At 33.6% G+C, this 17,826-nt stretch overlaps 1 protein-coding gene across 1 annotated transcript in view; it reads right to left on the bottom strand.

The window, feature by feature from the left end:
• LOC136032855 (glycine dehydrogenase (decarboxylating), mitochondrial-like) overlaps window positions 1-17,826 on the bottom strand; it is a 109,433-nt gene that overhangs the window by 36,836 nt on the left and 54,771 nt on the right. Inside the window, exons 6-10 of the mRNA XM_065713266.1 lie at window positions 16,540-16,704; window positions 13,549-13,777; window positions 7,993-8,189; window positions 6,390-6,732; window positions 3,848-3,934 (exon numbers count right to left, since the gene is read on the bottom strand). Coding sequence (XP_065569338.1) covers window positions 3,848-3,934; window positions 6,390-6,732; window positions 7,993-8,189; window positions 13,549-13,777; window positions 16,540-16,704 — 1,021 coding nt within the window. The remainder of the gene's footprint in view (window positions 1-3,847; window positions 3,935-6,389; window positions 6,733-7,992; window positions 8,190-13,548; window positions 13,778-16,539; window positions 16,705-17,826) is intronic.

Raw genomic sequence — 17,826 nt, 5'->3', positions numbered from 1 at the left:
ATTTGAGAAACAAATCAATAAAACAAAAAATGTAGCTCTAGAAAGCTGCAGTAAAGTTAAAAGGTTGTTGCTATGAGTAAGAAACCTAGCTGTCTTTCGAAAAGAAGGATTAAAAGCTTCTTAAAAAGAGATTGTTGCATTAAAATTCAATTATAACTTACTCAACTATAACATAGCTTACTAAATTATATTCTATTTGGGAAACGAATAAATAAAAAAAACTGTAGCTATAGAAAGTTGTAGTAGAGTTAAATAGTTTATACTATGAGATTTAAAGTTAGCTGCTCCTTGAAAAGAATAATTAAAAGTTTCTCAAAAAGATAAATTGTTACAATATGATTCAACTTTAACTTACTCAACTGTAATATAGCTTTTAATATTATATTTTATTTGAGAAACAAATCAATAAAACAAAAAATGTAGCTCTAGAAAGCTGCAGTAAAGTTAAAAAGTTGTTGCTATGAGTAAGAAAGCTAGCTGTCTTTCGAAAAGAAGGATTAAAAGCTTCTTAAAAAGAGATTGTTGCATTAAAATTCAATTATAACTTACTCAACTATAACATAGCTTACTAAATTATATTCTATTTGGGAAACGAATAAATAAAAAAAACTGTAGCTATAGAAAGTTGTAGTAGAGTTAAATAGTTTATACTATGATATTTAAAGTTAGCTGCTCCTTGAAAAGAAAAATTAAAAGTTTCTCAAAAAGATAAATTGTTACAATATGATTCAACTTTAACTTACTCAACTGTAATATAGCTTTTAATATTATATTTTATTTGAGAAACAAATCAATAAAACAAAAAATGTAGCTCTAGAAAGCTGCAGTAAAGTTAAAAAGTTGTTGCTATGAGTAAGAAAGCTAGCTGTCTTTCGAAAAGAAGGATTAAAAGCTTCTTAAAAAGAGATTATTGCATTAAAATTCAATTATAACCTACTCAACTATAACATAGCTTACTAAATTATATTCTATTTGGGAAACGAATAAATAAAAAAAACTGTAGCTATAGAAAGTTGTAGTAGAGTTAAATAGTTAATGCTATGAGATTTAAAGTTAGCTGCTCCTTGAAAAGAAAAATTAAAAGTTTCTCAAAAAGATAAATTGTTACAATATGATTCAACTTTAACTTACTCAACTGTAATATAGCATTTAATATTATATTTTATTTGAGAAACAAATCAATAAAACAAAAAATGTAGCTCTAGAAAGCTGCAGTAAAGTTAAAAAGTTGTTGCTTTGAGTAAGAAAGCTAGCTGTCTTTCGAAAAGAAGGATTAAAAGCTTCTTAAAAAGAGATTGTTGCATTAAAATTCAATTATAACTTACTCAACTATAACATAGCTTACTAAATTATATTCTATTTGGGAAACGAATAAATAAAAAAAAACTGTAGCTATAGAAAGTTGTAGTAGAGTTAAATAGTTTATACTATGAGATTTAAAGTTAGCTGCTCCTTGAAAAGAAAAATTAAAAGTTTCTCAAAAAGATAAATTGTTACAATATGATTCAACTTTAACTTACTCAACTGTAATATAGCTTTTAATATCATATTTTATTTGAGAAACAAATCAATAAAACAAAAAATGTAGCTCTAGAAAGCTGCAGTAAAGTTAAAAAGTTGTTGCTATGAGTAAGAAAGCTAGCTGTCTTTCGAAAAGAAGGATTAAAAGCTTCTTAAAAAGAGATTGTTGCATTAAAATTCAATTATAACTTACTCAACTATAACATAGCTTACTAAATTATATTCTATTTGGGAAACGAATAAATAAAAAAAACTCTAGCTATAGAAAGTTGTAGTAGAGTTAAATAGTTTATACTATGAGATTTAAAGTTAGCTGCTCCTTGAAAAGAAAAATTAAAAGTTTCTCAAAAAGATAAATTATTACAATATGATTCAACTTTAACTTACTCAACTGTAATATAGCTTTTAATATTATATTTTATTTGAGAAACAAATCAATAAAACAAAAAATGTAGCTCTAGAAAGCTGCAGTAAAGTTAAAAAGTTGTTGCTATGAGTAAGAAAGCTAGCTGTCTTTCGAAAAGAAGGATTAAAAGCTTCTTAAAAAGAGATTGTTGCATTAAAATTCAATTATAACTTACTCAACTATAACATAGCTTACTAAATTATATTCTATTTGGGAAACGAATAAATAAAAAAAACTGTAGCTATAGAAAGTTGTAGTAGAGTTAAATAGTTAATGCTATAAGATTTAAAGTTAGCTGCTCCTTGAAAAGAAAAATTAAAAGTTTCTCAAAAAGATAAATTGTTACAATATGATTCAACTTTAACTTACTCAACTGTAATATAGCTTTTAATATTATATTTTATTTGAGAAACAAATCAATAAAACAAAAAATGTAGCTCTAGAAAACTGCAGGAAAGTTAAAAAGTTGTTGCTACGAGTCAGAAAGTTAGTTGTTTTCGAAAAGAACGATAAAAAGCCTCTCAAAAAGAAAAGCTGTTGCATTGAAATTCAATAAGTTTTGCACAAACATGCAGCAGAATCTATATGAAATAAAAGACCTCAGTAATGTCAAATAACTTTGGAATTCAAGTGTTAAGCTTCTGATTCAAAGCAGACGGAATGCTTGAGGAACTTTTGGTACTATTTACATAATTATTCATATGAATTAAGAATTCATATTAACCGTATATGTCCCAACCTTTTCGTTTTAATTTGGGAACGTGGTTTCACTTGGGAACTACAGAATTTATAAAAAATCCATTTACAGAATGTATACCAATTCTATTTTGTATCTATTAATCAATAATAACCTGTTTCTAAAGTGTTCTTCCGTGCAGGTCTATTTCTATTCCATACCTTTAGTGAGGCATACGAAAATGTCTCCGCCGGTTTGAAATCCACACAATATCTATTTTTTCTGTATTGTCTCTCAAATTCCTTAGTCAACCGGTTGGCAAATATATTTCAAAAATATAATTCATACATAAATACATATATACATATTTTTTAATCTCCATACTATCATATTCTGGATCAAAAAGCGCAAGTGACAACATTTCATGATATACTCTAACTAAGAAATATTTACCGCGCTTCAAATAAATATTCTTCTAACAAAAGTAACAGAAACTCCAGCCAACCGCAGGAGAAATCAAGATCCATACTAAGAAACGGGAGGAAACAAGGAAGGGAACTGTAAACACATACGCAGACAGACCTTACCTAACCTCGGTTGCAACGACACATGTGTACAGCGATATGGACGTTTCTTGCTTAATTGTCAAGTTTGAAAAACTTACTACTTAAGGATTAGCTCTGTTCAATACTGTACTTTAATATGGAATAGTTTGACTGGTAGCAAAAAAAATCAAATGGAAAAAATTTATGCCAATATCATGCTAGCTTTTTTTAAAGGAGATGTCAAATGTCATTTGAACGGTTCAGTATTAGTAGTCTAGAAAAAAACTTCAAGATATAGCGTAAAAAAGGTGCTAAAGTTGAAAAGTTACACTTTTGCTGAGAACAATGAACAAAAGCAAAGTAAATCGATTTGGCTTGCTGTTACTATGAAAGAAAATAAAATATTTTTCGAGACCTTCAGCAACTGATGAAATATCTCCGCCAGCATAGGACTTGAACAAAGTTTGCGAATTAAATGAAAAACACTTGAGTATCAGCCTTGGCATCAACTTTCAACACGTCATGATCGATGCAATTACTGATCCCAGCATTACAGTCTGAGTAAAATTTCTACAGCCATACTGAACACTTTATACGATCCGGTACCATTAAGTCGAACAAAAAAAAAAAAAAAAATCGGCATTATATTTTAGATTTTCTTTTTTTACCATTGACATATTTTAATAAAAAAAAAAGTACCTCATCAGCTATTGTTTCGGCACCAAACACCCAAAGAAGGTCATTTACATCTTCTTCTGTTACAGTCTCGTCAAGGGAAACTCCTATCTGAAATACAAAGAGTTTTATGGAAATATTTGTTTGCTAATACATACAAAAATGCAAACAAATTTTATAGGAGCTCACACGCGAAAACTTGCACATAAATATACCTGACAGTAGACTGCTTTACCAAGTTTTGATTCTTAAGAAACTCGTTCTTATGCTTGTAAACAAAGTTAAAACTCTACCGCTTACAGAACTTGCGTGGTTTACACGGAAAAAGGGGTCAACTACCCCTCCCAGACCTCGTTTTACCCCCTCCCCCGGCTGAAAGTATTTTCAAAAGCTTGTCAAAACTAAGATAAGCCTGCATAATTCAAGCATCAACAGAAACAGATCAGTTTTCTTTATTATATTCTGCCTTTATGGTACTATATGGCTCATTTTTCAGGTTTCACTGTCACTCTCATTTGATTTGGGAAAATTGGCTCCAACTCCCCCCCCCCCCTCCCCAGGATTTTGACGAAATGATGCCATCAGAAAAGAACTCGTTCTGTTCACGAAAAACCGTTACACATCTTTTTACACATACATACAAAGACTTGAATTTTACGAGAGGGCCAAATTTTTCTAAGAGATCGTATCCAACCGATATCTAAATGTTATACCAGCAGATAATTCAATTAGATCCAAAATGACAAGTTACTCTGTCAATATGATTTATTACCTAGTTAATATTTCTTGATACATTAGGCATATACTCCCTGTACATGTTTCAGCATCTTATTGTTTTTGCTCTCCTAAGATTTAAATTTATCAACGAAACAAGACAAGTTTCCAATCACTCCATAGCTAAGATTCAGTTCTACCTGTCCATCAAATTAATTTTTTGTAATTTGGTGTACTGGGTTTTTTAGATTAAAAACACGCTGAATAGTCCCTTAAAATCATTGAAAAAATGACGATTTTCCTAACCAAGTTTAAATCTTTACCTGAGAAAAAGTCCAATTAATACAATGTCCTGTGGTGGCGCAGTGGGTTTGACCTTAGCTTGGTAATAAGGGACCCAGATATCGAATCATGCTGCAGGAATGCACTGCAAGGCCGACGCAGGGACCTTAGTAGTCAAGAAGCTTCGTTAATCCGATACAATACAATACAATTAATACAATGATAAAAAGAAAAAATTTCTTCAAGAACCTTCACTAAGAAAAAGTCTAGGTAATATATTAATTCTGAGACTGATGAATCCAATAATATAAGTATCAAGTCGACTTTGTCCAAGGTGCACCTTCAGGATTGTCATAAAATTTCAAAAGAAACATTAATTCATGACAAACAAACTGTAGCGAAAGTTTGACTTCAACTTGAATAAAGTGTTATAAACTACCCGCACAAAAAAAAATATTGCCTTATTAATCTTGTCATAAAATAGTTCTTAATAGTATACTCAATTGGATACCCGGCGTCATAAGACTGATTTTGTTGAACTTAGATTTACATTTCGTTCCCCTCAACTTGGTCTACCAGGTTACAAAATTTGACACTTTTTGGGCGCTTTCATTTTCTAGAGGGGAAGCACTTCTTTATGTCCTCCCTAGTGGACCCCCTTGCTTTACACCTTAAAACGACGCCATGAAGTCCCTTGCATCTCGATTCACACTAATGATTATATAAACTATTTATCATGCACAAGGTAGTCTCTCTAATATGAGAAATATATTTAAATCGCAGAACACAAATGCTCCACTCCATCTCCAGCATCTCATTTTTCTTGCTTGATGTTTAGACAGTTTAATACCCTGGTATTTTTGACGTGTAGTGAGGATCGAAGCTATGAGCGGTTGGACAGACGTTAGCAAAATTTTTAAGCAAAAGCGACTGTCTTTAGCTACGGGGATTTGACACTAGCTTTAGATTGACACTAGCTTTGACACTAGCTTCTTCTAGAGTATTTCTAGACGAACTTCTAGAACTCTAGCGAACTTTTTAGAGCTCAAGGGAACTTTTTCTAGAGTGGCCCCTCTGTTGGCCCATTTTTTTATTCTGAAAAAAGTTCAGCAAAACTAAATGTTTTTATTTCTATATGTGCAAAAATGCTTGTTGGAATGATCAAAACTCATTCAATATCATTTACTAAAGCTGAAAAAAGCCTAAAGCTGAATCAAACTACCCAATTTCTTTCTTTACAATGCATGCTTCACAAATTTGAAGTATTTTTCCCTAGCTTAATTTTCCTAATTTAAACACTAGTTTTTCCCTACAGTCCTATAATTATTTACACTCACGGGCTTTATGCTCTACAGAAAATCAAATGGTACAACAGGTGAGTCCCGCCCATAAATATTTTTTTTTAATAAATAAAAAAAGTTACATAGTCGAAGCACAGACATTCTTCAATTTCTACTTTTTAATAACGTCGTTTGAATCTTTAACCTCTGAAATGTCTGAATATTTGTAAGGTTATTTAAATAGCCTCTGATTTTTTTTTTATTTATAGAAATCATGTCAATAAACATACCTGACTGTTATCAAAATATCTCAAGTTGATTTGCTTCAATTCTGCTCTGTTTTTTACTTCATCCAATCCAAGCTTTGGCATTATTTTCAAAGTATCAAAAAAGACTTCATTCATAATAAGATTGCCACTGTCTCTAAGTCCCTTGGCAAGAACTAATGTAGAATTATGCACTCTAGACGCTATTTCTTGTAGTCCTTTTGGCCCGTGGTAGATACCGTACATAGCAGACATGTTTGCTAGCAGAGCTTGAGCGGTGCAAATGTTAGACGTGGCTTTGTCACGACGGATATGTTGTTCTCTGGTTTGAAGTGCAAGTCTATAGGCTTTTCCTCCATCCATATCCCTGGAAGAGTTTTAATATATTCACGAGAAATAAACCTAAACACTTATTTGAAATAATCATAGTTCCACAAAAACAAAAAAGCTGCATGAGTGTACATACCCCAGAACCAAAGAGAGGCAGCTAATTTTGAAGGGTTTCCGACGCTTAAAGCCATTATTAGATCCGAATGTCTTAATTTTCAAACTTAACACAATTTTCTAAAAATTAACCTCGGGAAAAATTATCTCTCCCTCCTCTTTCCTCTGTAATGGTAGATCTGGTGGAAGATGGATATTTTTAATCTAATTAATAAATAATGGAAAAAATACACTAGAGACTCTAGGCTCGTTACGGAGGAGAAAAGTTACACAAAAAGTAAAAAAGGGAGGGGGGGGGGCAAAATTCATCAGAACCCCATTCAGCGTTCCACTGAGAAAGGCACACTTTGATCAAAACTGGAGTAGGTCAGATCAAAAATAAACAGATGCCTTGTAAGACATTAATTGTTTTATTTGGGAGGTGGGACAACCATACTTCCCGGATTCAAATATTTAATAAAAAAAAGAATAAAATATGCCCTCCCCCCCCCCAAGCGGAACAAGTTAATTGTTTTACATTTTTTTTCTTTCTTTTTGTACAGGCTTCCGGATACGAGGCCGAATTATTCAGAATTTTACTATCATTTGTAGAAAAGGCTTCTCGAAGGTCAGTATCATATTGATAATTTTACCCGTTTTATTATTTTCAGTTTTATTTCAATTATAAATGGGAAGACACTGTTGTCTATGAAATTATTCAGACAATTCTATTTACTTCAATCACAGGATTGTATTTGGACACACTGTTGTCGAACTAGTTTCCACACCCTCACCTTCTTGATGGTCAAACAATTGAGACAGTTAAGAATGTCTTTCCTCTATCTAATTTATGGGGCTTAATTTGCCAAAAAACATCTGACAATTCGTGTCTATAATTGAATTTATTTTCACTTCAAGGATTCCATCATTAGACGTCACTGAAAAAGATTATACCAAATATATAACATTACATATAAGAGTTATGAACCTTAACATAAATATAGTATTAATTCAAGTATATAATATAAAAAGTGTAACATGTCACTAAAAAGTTATGAAATCAGGTACATAAGCAATTGACTTATACACTTGAAAGGCTTGATTCTTGTAGACAATATTTTAAAAACTTAATTTCCACAGTTTAGACACGTTAGCTGGGTGAGTTGAGTATATAGGCACGCAGACAAGGTCTAAAAAATCTTACCTAGTAATCCCAACCATTCTGCCAGGCATCATTCTAACAAGCGCCTCTTTACAAGCAAAGAAAGCCGCATGAGGACCACCGTATCCAAGTGGCACTCCGAAACGCTGGCTTGAACCAATGGCAATGTCGGCGCCAAGTTCTCCGGGAGGTTTCAATAGCGTCAGTGCCAACAAGTCTGAAGCACATACCACCAAAGTCTGCAAAGGAATGAGAATTTGGAGAGATCAAATGGTTAGAATAGTAGTTTTTTTTCTTTTTCTACATACATAACACAGCAGCAATCCTGCATTTTTTAGATAGCTCACCATTTTAGATTTTTTTTTTTAAATAATTAAATAAAAATTTGGTCCTCTTTTCACTTATACGCCAACTATCTACTCCACCCCCAACTTTGGACTCGAAACACAAAACTAATACAAAAACATAAATAACCCTTATGCAGTAACTGGTGAACATTAAAAAGATTCTAATCGCAGCAACCACTTTTATGATTGGCACTTTGTAATGTAAATTACGAATAAAATCAAAAAATTCGCTTGGAGTGTCTCATAAGGACCACACTTATAACATAACAAAATAAGCAGAAATTAGCCTCTAACCATCAGAGCCATCTTCTATTTGTGGATAAATATCATATCCGCGTGACGAAATTGCCTTAGAGACAGGGTCCTTTCGGATTCATTCTTAAATACTACACCAGAGCGTCAAAAAGGAAAATAAGAAATTTTTCTCCCTGTACTCTCTGTCAAAAAGCCTTGCAGCGGGGTTCAAGTTCTTTATTAATCAATAAAAAATGTTTTCGCAAAACTATCAAATTAATGACCCACGGTGATAATAGCTCCTCTGTGGGCTTATACACTCAACAATAAAAAAATAATACTATCTCCAAATACTGGAATAAAAAGATTGCTTTTCAACTCTCCGTACGGTAACAAAAACAAAACTCCCAATAAATTCGAAATAACCAAATAAATAAAATGAAATGAAATGAGGAGCATTCACCCCAGAAATTAAATTAAAATTATTAATTACTAATGAGGTCATTCCTTATCTAATTTTATTTTTAACCAACGATTTATTCAAATCTATAAAACTACGAAATTTGTTCCAAATATATGTAATGATGTGCCGTGTTGAAAAACGTGACCTTTCAGATTTTATTAAAGCCTGATGAACTACACAAGTACCCCGGGTCAAATAAGCATGAAAAACCTGATTACCATCCTGAAAAAAAAAAATATTATGCTAATAAAAATAATCAGGCAAAAGACCTTGAACATTTTTTATCATATAAAGAACAGAATGAAGAAAGGGAAAAGACGCAATGGAAGGATATTTCAAATTTAATACATACTTATCGTTGGTGATTTACCAGGGTAAGAATGCTGGCTAGGCAGGGAATTTTTAAATACATGTAGATTTTCTTACCTCTGATGGGGAAAAACATGAGTTTTAAAAGTATTAAAAAAAATAATACCATAATTAATTTATATATGAATGTACTAGAGAATGATATAGAAATTTCAGGGTCAAATACGTCAGAATAAATTTCAGATGATTCATAATTCCAATATATCTTGACAGTTTCATTCGAAGATAAATTATTTGGCCTTTAAATGATAAATCTGAATCCATTATTATCCTGAGGTATTTAATATTATCAACCCTTTCAATTTCTATGGGTGGGCCCTGAATATTAATCGTCATAATTTCCGGTGCTGCTCTCTCAAAACGGGAAAAGGCGATGAATTTTGTCTTAGCACAATTAATAGACAACCTATTTCTGAAAAATCATAAGATAAGCCTCTTCAGGGCTGATTCTAACCTGAGCTTCAAAGATTTAGAGTCGAGACTGATGATACTACAAGCCGTGTTATCGGCGAATAATGTGGGAAGGCCAATATCTTTGACGATGTTAGTGATATCATTCACACAAATAAGAAATAACAGTGGACCCAAAATAGAGCCTTGTGAGACTCCAACTGGCTGAGATTGGGATATTGATGAGGAAGAGGTATCACCTCCGTCGACACACTGATTTCGGTTTTTTAGGTACGACATTACTAAGTCATTAACAGGACCTCTTATACCGCAGTTATCAAGTTTAGCATGCAATATTTTATGAGAAATCGTATCAAATGCCTTTTTAATGCCTATAAAAATTGTAGCAGGAATAACACCTTTGTCAAGGGCGTCATAAACAAACTGAATCATTGCCATATTAGCATGCTCAGTAGAGTGAGACTTCCAGAACTCAAATTGCATCGTACTACAAAATTTAGATTTCATTAGAAAGCTGACTTGACGGTTATATAGGCACTTTTTGATCAACTTCCCAAATGTAGACAGGATTGAAACCGGCCGATAGTTTGTTGGGTTCTTCGGGTCTCTTCCTCTATACAAAGAAATAATTCTTGCAGGCTTGAAACGAGAAGAAAATCTTCTGGTTTTAAAACAGAGGTTGAACACATGGGAAAGCAGGATCACTACTTTCGGTGCTATGCACTCAATAAGATTAGTAGATGACCCGTCATTTCCTTCCGAAGGTCCGTTCTTTAAAAGCTTCCTTGTAAGTAATAGTTCATCTGAGGTTACAGGAATAAGAAAATTGGAGCAATTTTGAGACGGGGGCAGATATGATTGAAAGTCCTCTCCAGTTTCATTTCCCAGAAGACGGGCCTGGTCGGTTCCAGCAGTTGACGCGGTTTCCTCGCCAATTTTGGCAAAGTGTGCATTTGATGTTTTGATGACTTCCACTTCACCAGTTGTAAGTTTAGTTCCATCTTCGGCTGTTAATTCATCAGGAAGATCATGGGTCCTATGCTTTCCTAAGCACCTATTAATTGTTTCCCATGTCTTCTTGGGAGACCTTTCTGCATCAACAAATGCTTCAGCGAAGTATTGTCTTTTTGCTGATCTTAAAATTTTTGTTAAAGGTAAAATTCTAGTTAATTGACTTCTTGCTATTTCGGAAAGGGTTTAGGTTAGGAAACTGAAACTTTCAGGGACGGGTCTACAAGCTAAAGTATGTCCCAGGAAGTTATTTTAAAGTACCCACCCCCACTCCTTCTCCCTATTGAGGGCCCTAAAATTTCCCTACATGACAGGTCTATAACTATTGAAATTTTGACAAAACAACATTTTACCTTAATTTTCAGTTACTAGTTGCTTTTTCTGCCTTTAGTTCTGAAAATGCAATTCCTGTTATTTGAGTAGAATTCTGAGCCATATCAATGTTTTTTTTTTAATTTAGGAAATGTATTTGCATATCTTTAAAACCTTATAAAATGGAATTGAGCAAAGTTATGAAGCAGAAAACAATTTTGTTGTACCTCAATTAAGCAGATGATCTATTTGGCAAGGTTTCACTTTTATAACACACATATTTTTAAAGGTCATCAAAGGTCAGGGCCCTCTAGAGGGAGAAGGAGCGGAGGTAGTTGCTTCAAAATACCTTCCCGGGACATACATTAGTCTGTAGATTCATCCCTGAAAGTTTCATTTTCCTAACCTAAACCCTTTCTGAGATAGCAAGAAGTCAATTAACTAGAATTTTACCTTGTTAAATAATTTTTGTATGTGCGAAATTCAGCTAAACTAGCTTCAGATGGATGTATTAAGTATGCCTTATATAACAGATTTTTATTTTTTATTGATACCAGCAATCCAGGAGATATCCAAGGCTTAATCGGCTTCATACTATTTCTTCTTGATATTTGGCGTAGAGGGAAAGCGTTATTGAAACAACGTTTAGACCGATTCACAAAAAAATCAGCAGTAACATCAGGGTCAGAAGATTCTAAATAAGAAGAAAAATCACTTGAAGAAAGCAATCCTTTAAGTCTATTTAATGAATTTTTACTAGTCACTCTTATTTTTCTTTTAATAGGGCTATTAAACTCTGTAACCACATGAAGGTGAAACACAAGGATCAAATGGTCCGATAAATCTTCAACAACCACAACATTAGACTTTAGTTCCAGATTCACAAACAAAGTTTCAATAAGGGAAGCAGAATATTCCGTTATTCTTGTTGGGACTTCATAAGCTGGCAAGAGACGACCGGACAGGCAAACTGATAACATGTCAGCCCCATCAGAAGAGATTCCGTGGAAGTTACCATTGGAGTTATTGGAATTATATAAATCAATATTAAAGTCACCCATTGATAACAACAACATAACAGGTATATGATGTTGATTGTTTTGTCTTTTTCTGACTATTAGTATCTTACATATTTTCTGTACGTCTTTTCTTCGTTGGAATAATAAATCTTATCTTAGAAATAAGTAAAATGCTTGATTAGAGAATTAATAGATCGATGACCAAAAAATGGGCCCTTTTGTTTACCAGATAAATAGTAACTTATTTCCTGAGATTATATTCATTTCAGGGAGACTATATAGAATATGATGCCAGGCATGTACAAAATACTTTATTTTGTTGAAGGGAGAGAGGGGGGGGGTAAATTTGAGAAAACTAAAACAATGGTGCATCATAAATTAAATTAATAATAACAAAATTCCATCGAGACCCACTCTACAACACGAAAAAGGGGAGTAAACGCTAAAAGAAGAAAAAAAAGAAACTAAAGAAAACACTTCTATTACAGAAATGAATCGCAATAACTTGAGTCAATCACAATAACATGAACCAACAGCAATAAATAAATAAAATGTAATAACATAAATCAATTCCAACAATAAATAAAAGTCTAGGGAAAGAATTCTAAATGTAGAAAGGGTGTAAAGCTCCCCTCTTACACATATGTATGCGCCATGCTTGTTTCATTTACGAAAGGGTTCAGACTTGTCTTATTCTTCCTCAATAGCAGGACCAGGCGTTTTTCTGCCTCACCTGGCATCTTAAATTCAGATGTTGGTTGGAAATTTGCTTTGTCATAAGCTCCCCAGAAGTCAGTACAGGATTGTCCCTCGCCAAAGTTAAAAATTTGATAATAACATGCAGGAAATATTTTAACACTTTGCATGTAATACTACATACAAAGTCATTGTTTCATGGCAGTCGCAAAAAAAAAGAATGAGCCTGATTAGAAAATGTTAAGCCGAATATTGAAATTTGAACTCTTTATACAGTCTCTTTAATACAGTACTGTCTTTTTGAGCCTTCTGATATACATTTTACTAGAGCTAATGTTATTACTTTAGTGACATATCCCCACATCCCTCCCAATATATTAGTCCCGATTGCCCAAGTATAAGTTTTACATTAATTTACACGGAATGTATCGCATGTTAGAAGAATTTCAAAGGCTCAAAAATCACAGAATATATCATTTTTTTCACAAAAATCAAAACAAAACATATTCATAAAAACTTTCTTTTTTATATTGAATCCTCGAATAAGGCTTAGAGAATATATTTTTAAACTTCGATTAATATTTGGTTTAGCGAGGGTCAAAGGCCATTGCCTCTGAAGTTTAGGGTCAGAGTGGCTTAGGTACAGAAAAGGCAAAGATTAGCGTGACATAGGGTATAGAATGAATAATAAATAGCAAAAATAAATGGCTTCTAATATATTTAGAATTTTACTTACTCCTGCTTCTCGAGCCCTTCGAGATAAGTCAGTGAAAGAGCAGATATTTCCATCTGTGTCAGGATACTGGTAAAGAACTCCCGCAATGTCTTTAAGTGAAAAATCAACATTTCCGAGTTCACTAGTAATAACTGTTTCTATTCCCAGCGCAGAAGCTCTTGTCTCCACGAGAGCGAGTGTCTGAGGGTGAAGCTTATCAGACATGAAAAATTTCTTTCTTTTTGTTTGCCTGTCAATAAAATACAATATTAGGAAACATTATACAAAATAGATCCGTAGTATGCCGAACATTCACACTGAAATAGGGGGTTGGTACTCTAGTATTTTAACGAATATTTCTTAAAGTTCCCCCTGGATCCAACATTCCCCCCTCGACTTACCTCAAGTCTATCGGTGCCTGAAAACCACGATTTTTTAGCATTGTTTTTTTTTTTTGGTTTTGTATCAAAATTATCAAGTTTTTTCTTAGGCTGTTTGGCCTCCAGGAATTAAACCCAAAACCAAAATTAGACAACCTAAAAACAAACAAAATATTCAAACACTCGCCTTTAAGATTTCTCAAAATAGTATTGCAGAAATAGGTAAACATAAAGTAACACAACAATTTGTGTATAACTTTTTTTTTTACAAATCCAGACAGAACAAATGCATAAAATCTTTCTTTTTCATATTGAATCCTCGAATAAAAGGATGTAAAGCTTAAAGAATATATTCTCCAATTAATCCCCAATTAAATTACAATAATGTGTATATGCCCTTTGGTCTTGGGCAGGAAGATCTTATAAATACAAAAGAAGAAAGATTGAAAACGTAAAAGAGCAGAATAATAGCTTTTTGCAAACTCGAGAGATTGTTGCACTAAGTAAATGGAACTTTCAGAAACAGATATGCAGCCCAAATTAGAGCCTGTGAAGGTATTATCAAGTTTTTACCATCGCCTTTTCCTTACCTCTAAGGCCTTTAAGACTATGTGAAGATAGACGGTAAATTAGAATAAATGTTTCCATTTGGCCACCTTCTATTCTGCTTCTTTAGGACTGTACTCCTAGAAATGTGGTTCCTAAAAATTGAGCCAGATTCTACGCCAGTTTTTTTCTTCCTTTCTTTCAAAGTTGTGACTTATTTTCACAGAAATTTTGTAGCCTTATAAGCAGAGGTAAGGGAATGGCAGGAATTGAAAAATATATTCCTAGAGATTAATTAAGGCTGTAATTCTACTCTGAAACTTTCATTCGAGCAGCAGAAAAAAATTGAGAAGCAAACAGATATGAAAAAACTTTAGAGCGGTACATAGTTGAAATACTATGTAAGTGAAACCCCTCCCAACTTTTTACTTTACAATTGTTTAATGTTTATTTTTCAAATTTTGAGCTTCCATTTTATAGTTGTTTTTCGTGACTAAATTGTATTTTGTACATTTCTAGTTACAAGACTAAATTGTCCTTCTATTTCTATTTGGTTTCCCTTTTAATTCTGCGAGTTTTAATAGTTTTTGACAATTTTTACAACCTTTGACATCTAGATTTTTTTTTTTCCGACCAGTCCTGTTATATTCGTTTGTTTTTAATGGTCCTGAAATGTGAATTCGGCCCATTTGGGCTTTTGATGGCCATTTTTCGTAAGTAAATCGTATCTTATCGTTGAGTTAGAGCAGTCACTTTCCAACGCTTTTTTCATTTTTAGTTTTTATTTTTACATATCCCACCTCTAAGGGCGTACCTCTTATTTTCATAATGTTACAAGAGATATGCTACTAAGAGTAAGCGATAATGAGGTTTTCGAGGCTTTAATGGGACACTTTTTTGTTCTACAATACAATTGCAAATTACAGTGTAGCCAAATAACATAGCTTCATTCTAATATCATAAAATTATGTCCTGTAGTTGTCAATGCCGTATCCAAGAGGCACGGTGTTAGGGGTCTCCCCCGCCCCCTAAATCTTTGTCCGACACTTAGAAATTTAGTAAAAATGGATGAAAAAATTTGATGCAGTTTTAAAAGTTTTTGTAACCCCACTCCCCTCCCCTCGAAAAAAATCCTGGATACGACTCTGCTAGTCAATAATCTAGAAACACTAAAACGTATACAGATCATTGTCGGTCTCCAACCTTCTATAAAGTAGGGAGCCTCTGCAAAAACGATCAGTAGATTAAAATCCACCAGATGAAGGGTTGCCAACCTTTTACATACCATGCACCATTAGTTGCATAATAGAACTCATTGAATGGAATTCAAAAGCGCTGCTTCAAACTCAACCCCGCACTGGCTAAATCTTAGCTGACTGAACCATGATATAAGATATATTCATCATCGATGTTGTCTGTACTACCTTTGTCCTTATTCTGTTTTACCTTCCGTCAGTAGGACAAAACACCCAAAGTGTATAAATTCGAGTTTATGGTGGAGACCTACGATGTATTGCTTCGCGATCATCTCAAAATTTAACTTATATAAAAACAATAAAAAACGTTCACGATAATTTAAACAAAAGTAATCCAGCTTTTTTTGTGAGTTATGTCTCTGTTGTCAATTATCTTTACATATATTTTCTATGTAACGTTTTACATTTGCGATGGTTCACTTACCTATACCATGTACCAGAAGAAAATATATACAGGCAGTCGCAATCTTTTCGGCCTCGTAAGAAGAGCTGAGGGAGAGGTAGGATCTGGAAAATAGCTGCCCCCCCCCCTTTCTAGAGGAGACCAATGCAGTTTGTCCAATTTCTCAAACGTGTATGACTCCCCGTATCCCATAAGAAATAAGTAAACTTCTCCAAACGCAACCGATACATAAACATCCATTAGATTAACATCGTTTACTCTATCCTTTTGAAAAAGTTAGGAGATACATCATCGGTTGTGGGCACGACAATAAATTAATGCTATGAAAATTTAGAGTTTTTACATAAACAAAAATTACACACGAACTTAGTTAAGCCCCTCCCCCCTGACAGGGAAGGGGAGAACCGCCGAGCTTGAAAATATCTACCTGTAGCAAAGGCTCATTGCTTCGGCTGCTGCAGTTCCTTCATCAAGGAGTGATGCATTGGCGACATCTAATCCTGTCAAATCGGCTACCATGGTCTGATAGTTCAAAAGCGATTCCAAACGGCCTTGAGATATTTCTGCCTGATAGGGAGTGTACGGCGTATACCTTTAAACAAAAAAAAATATACTAATTTAAGGTAAATACGGATGAGTGTTTAGTATCCAGAAGAACACAATTGGTAAACGGTGCCTAGTGGAGAGCTACACGGGCACTGATTGGGGAGAGGGGCTTTGTATCTCCATTTAAAAAAAATGTTGTTCTCCTCTCCCTACAATTTTGGGAATTAACGTCCCTGGAAATTTATTGTGTCCTGTGGGAGGAGCTTTTAAGGTTGGTATGTTTTGCCCCTGATCGAGCTAAACTTTTAATAAAGGTACCCTCTGTCAAGCAGATACCAATGCGAAACAAAAAATTTGTAAGATTCTGGGGGAAGGGGGTCCGGAATAGCCATGTAAAAAGTATAATCTAAAAAAAAAACGTGGGCAAAAATCAGAAATGTAAAATCATTATAATAAGCATGCGAGGCAACAATTGCGAAGACTGAAGGCTGAGCCTGCGAACAGAAGCAAGAAAACCGATCGGAGAGGGGCAACGAAATGCCCAGGTAGAGAACCTTTGGGAGGTCTTTATTTCTAGAATGCAATTGTTTGTGATTTTGACAATCCATTTGTCTATTTGAAAACTGACAATAAACTATAATGACAATCACACAAAATTAGGAAGTTAAGCAATAAAGTGAACGAAGTCTATTTCTCATCTCAAATATTATCTGAATCAATATTACGCAAAAATCAGCAGCGATCTAAGTTAAGTCCACAGATGTAATTAATGATCTTGAAAAATAAAATTTGATAACGAAAACCTGAATGTAGGAATTTTACTTTAGCAGCTCATAATTCAACGTTTAATTTTTAGTCTGCGCTCATTTCAAGATTAAACCCTCTGACTATGGAGTAGAAAGTATAACTTAAAAGTTTTCGCGCATCAAATTCAAAATTTGGAAATCAGACTCATCCACTTGTAACTATTTTGCAATATTACTTTGTTATTTTATTCCAATGTATCTCCCCCCCCCCCAAACACACATAAATTTTATCAGTATAAAAACGAGTTTTATTTTCAAAAGGAAAAAAACTGATATAGGAAACGTCAAGATCAGCAAATAGGCCATTGACAGAAGCCCATAGTTTCCGGAGAAGCTACGATGCGAGTCCTTGTTGATTCTGT

The sequence above is a fragment of the Artemia franciscana genome, chromosome 11 (genome assembly GCF_032884065.1).
Source record: "Artemia franciscana chromosome 11, ASM3288406v1, whole genome shotgun sequence".
Taxonomy (NCBI): Eukaryota; Metazoa; Arthropoda; class Branchiopoda; order Anostraca; family Artemiidae; genus Artemia; species Artemia franciscana.
Note: the sequence above shows the minus strand (reverse complement) of the source record. Positions and strands in the feature narration are given on the sequence as shown.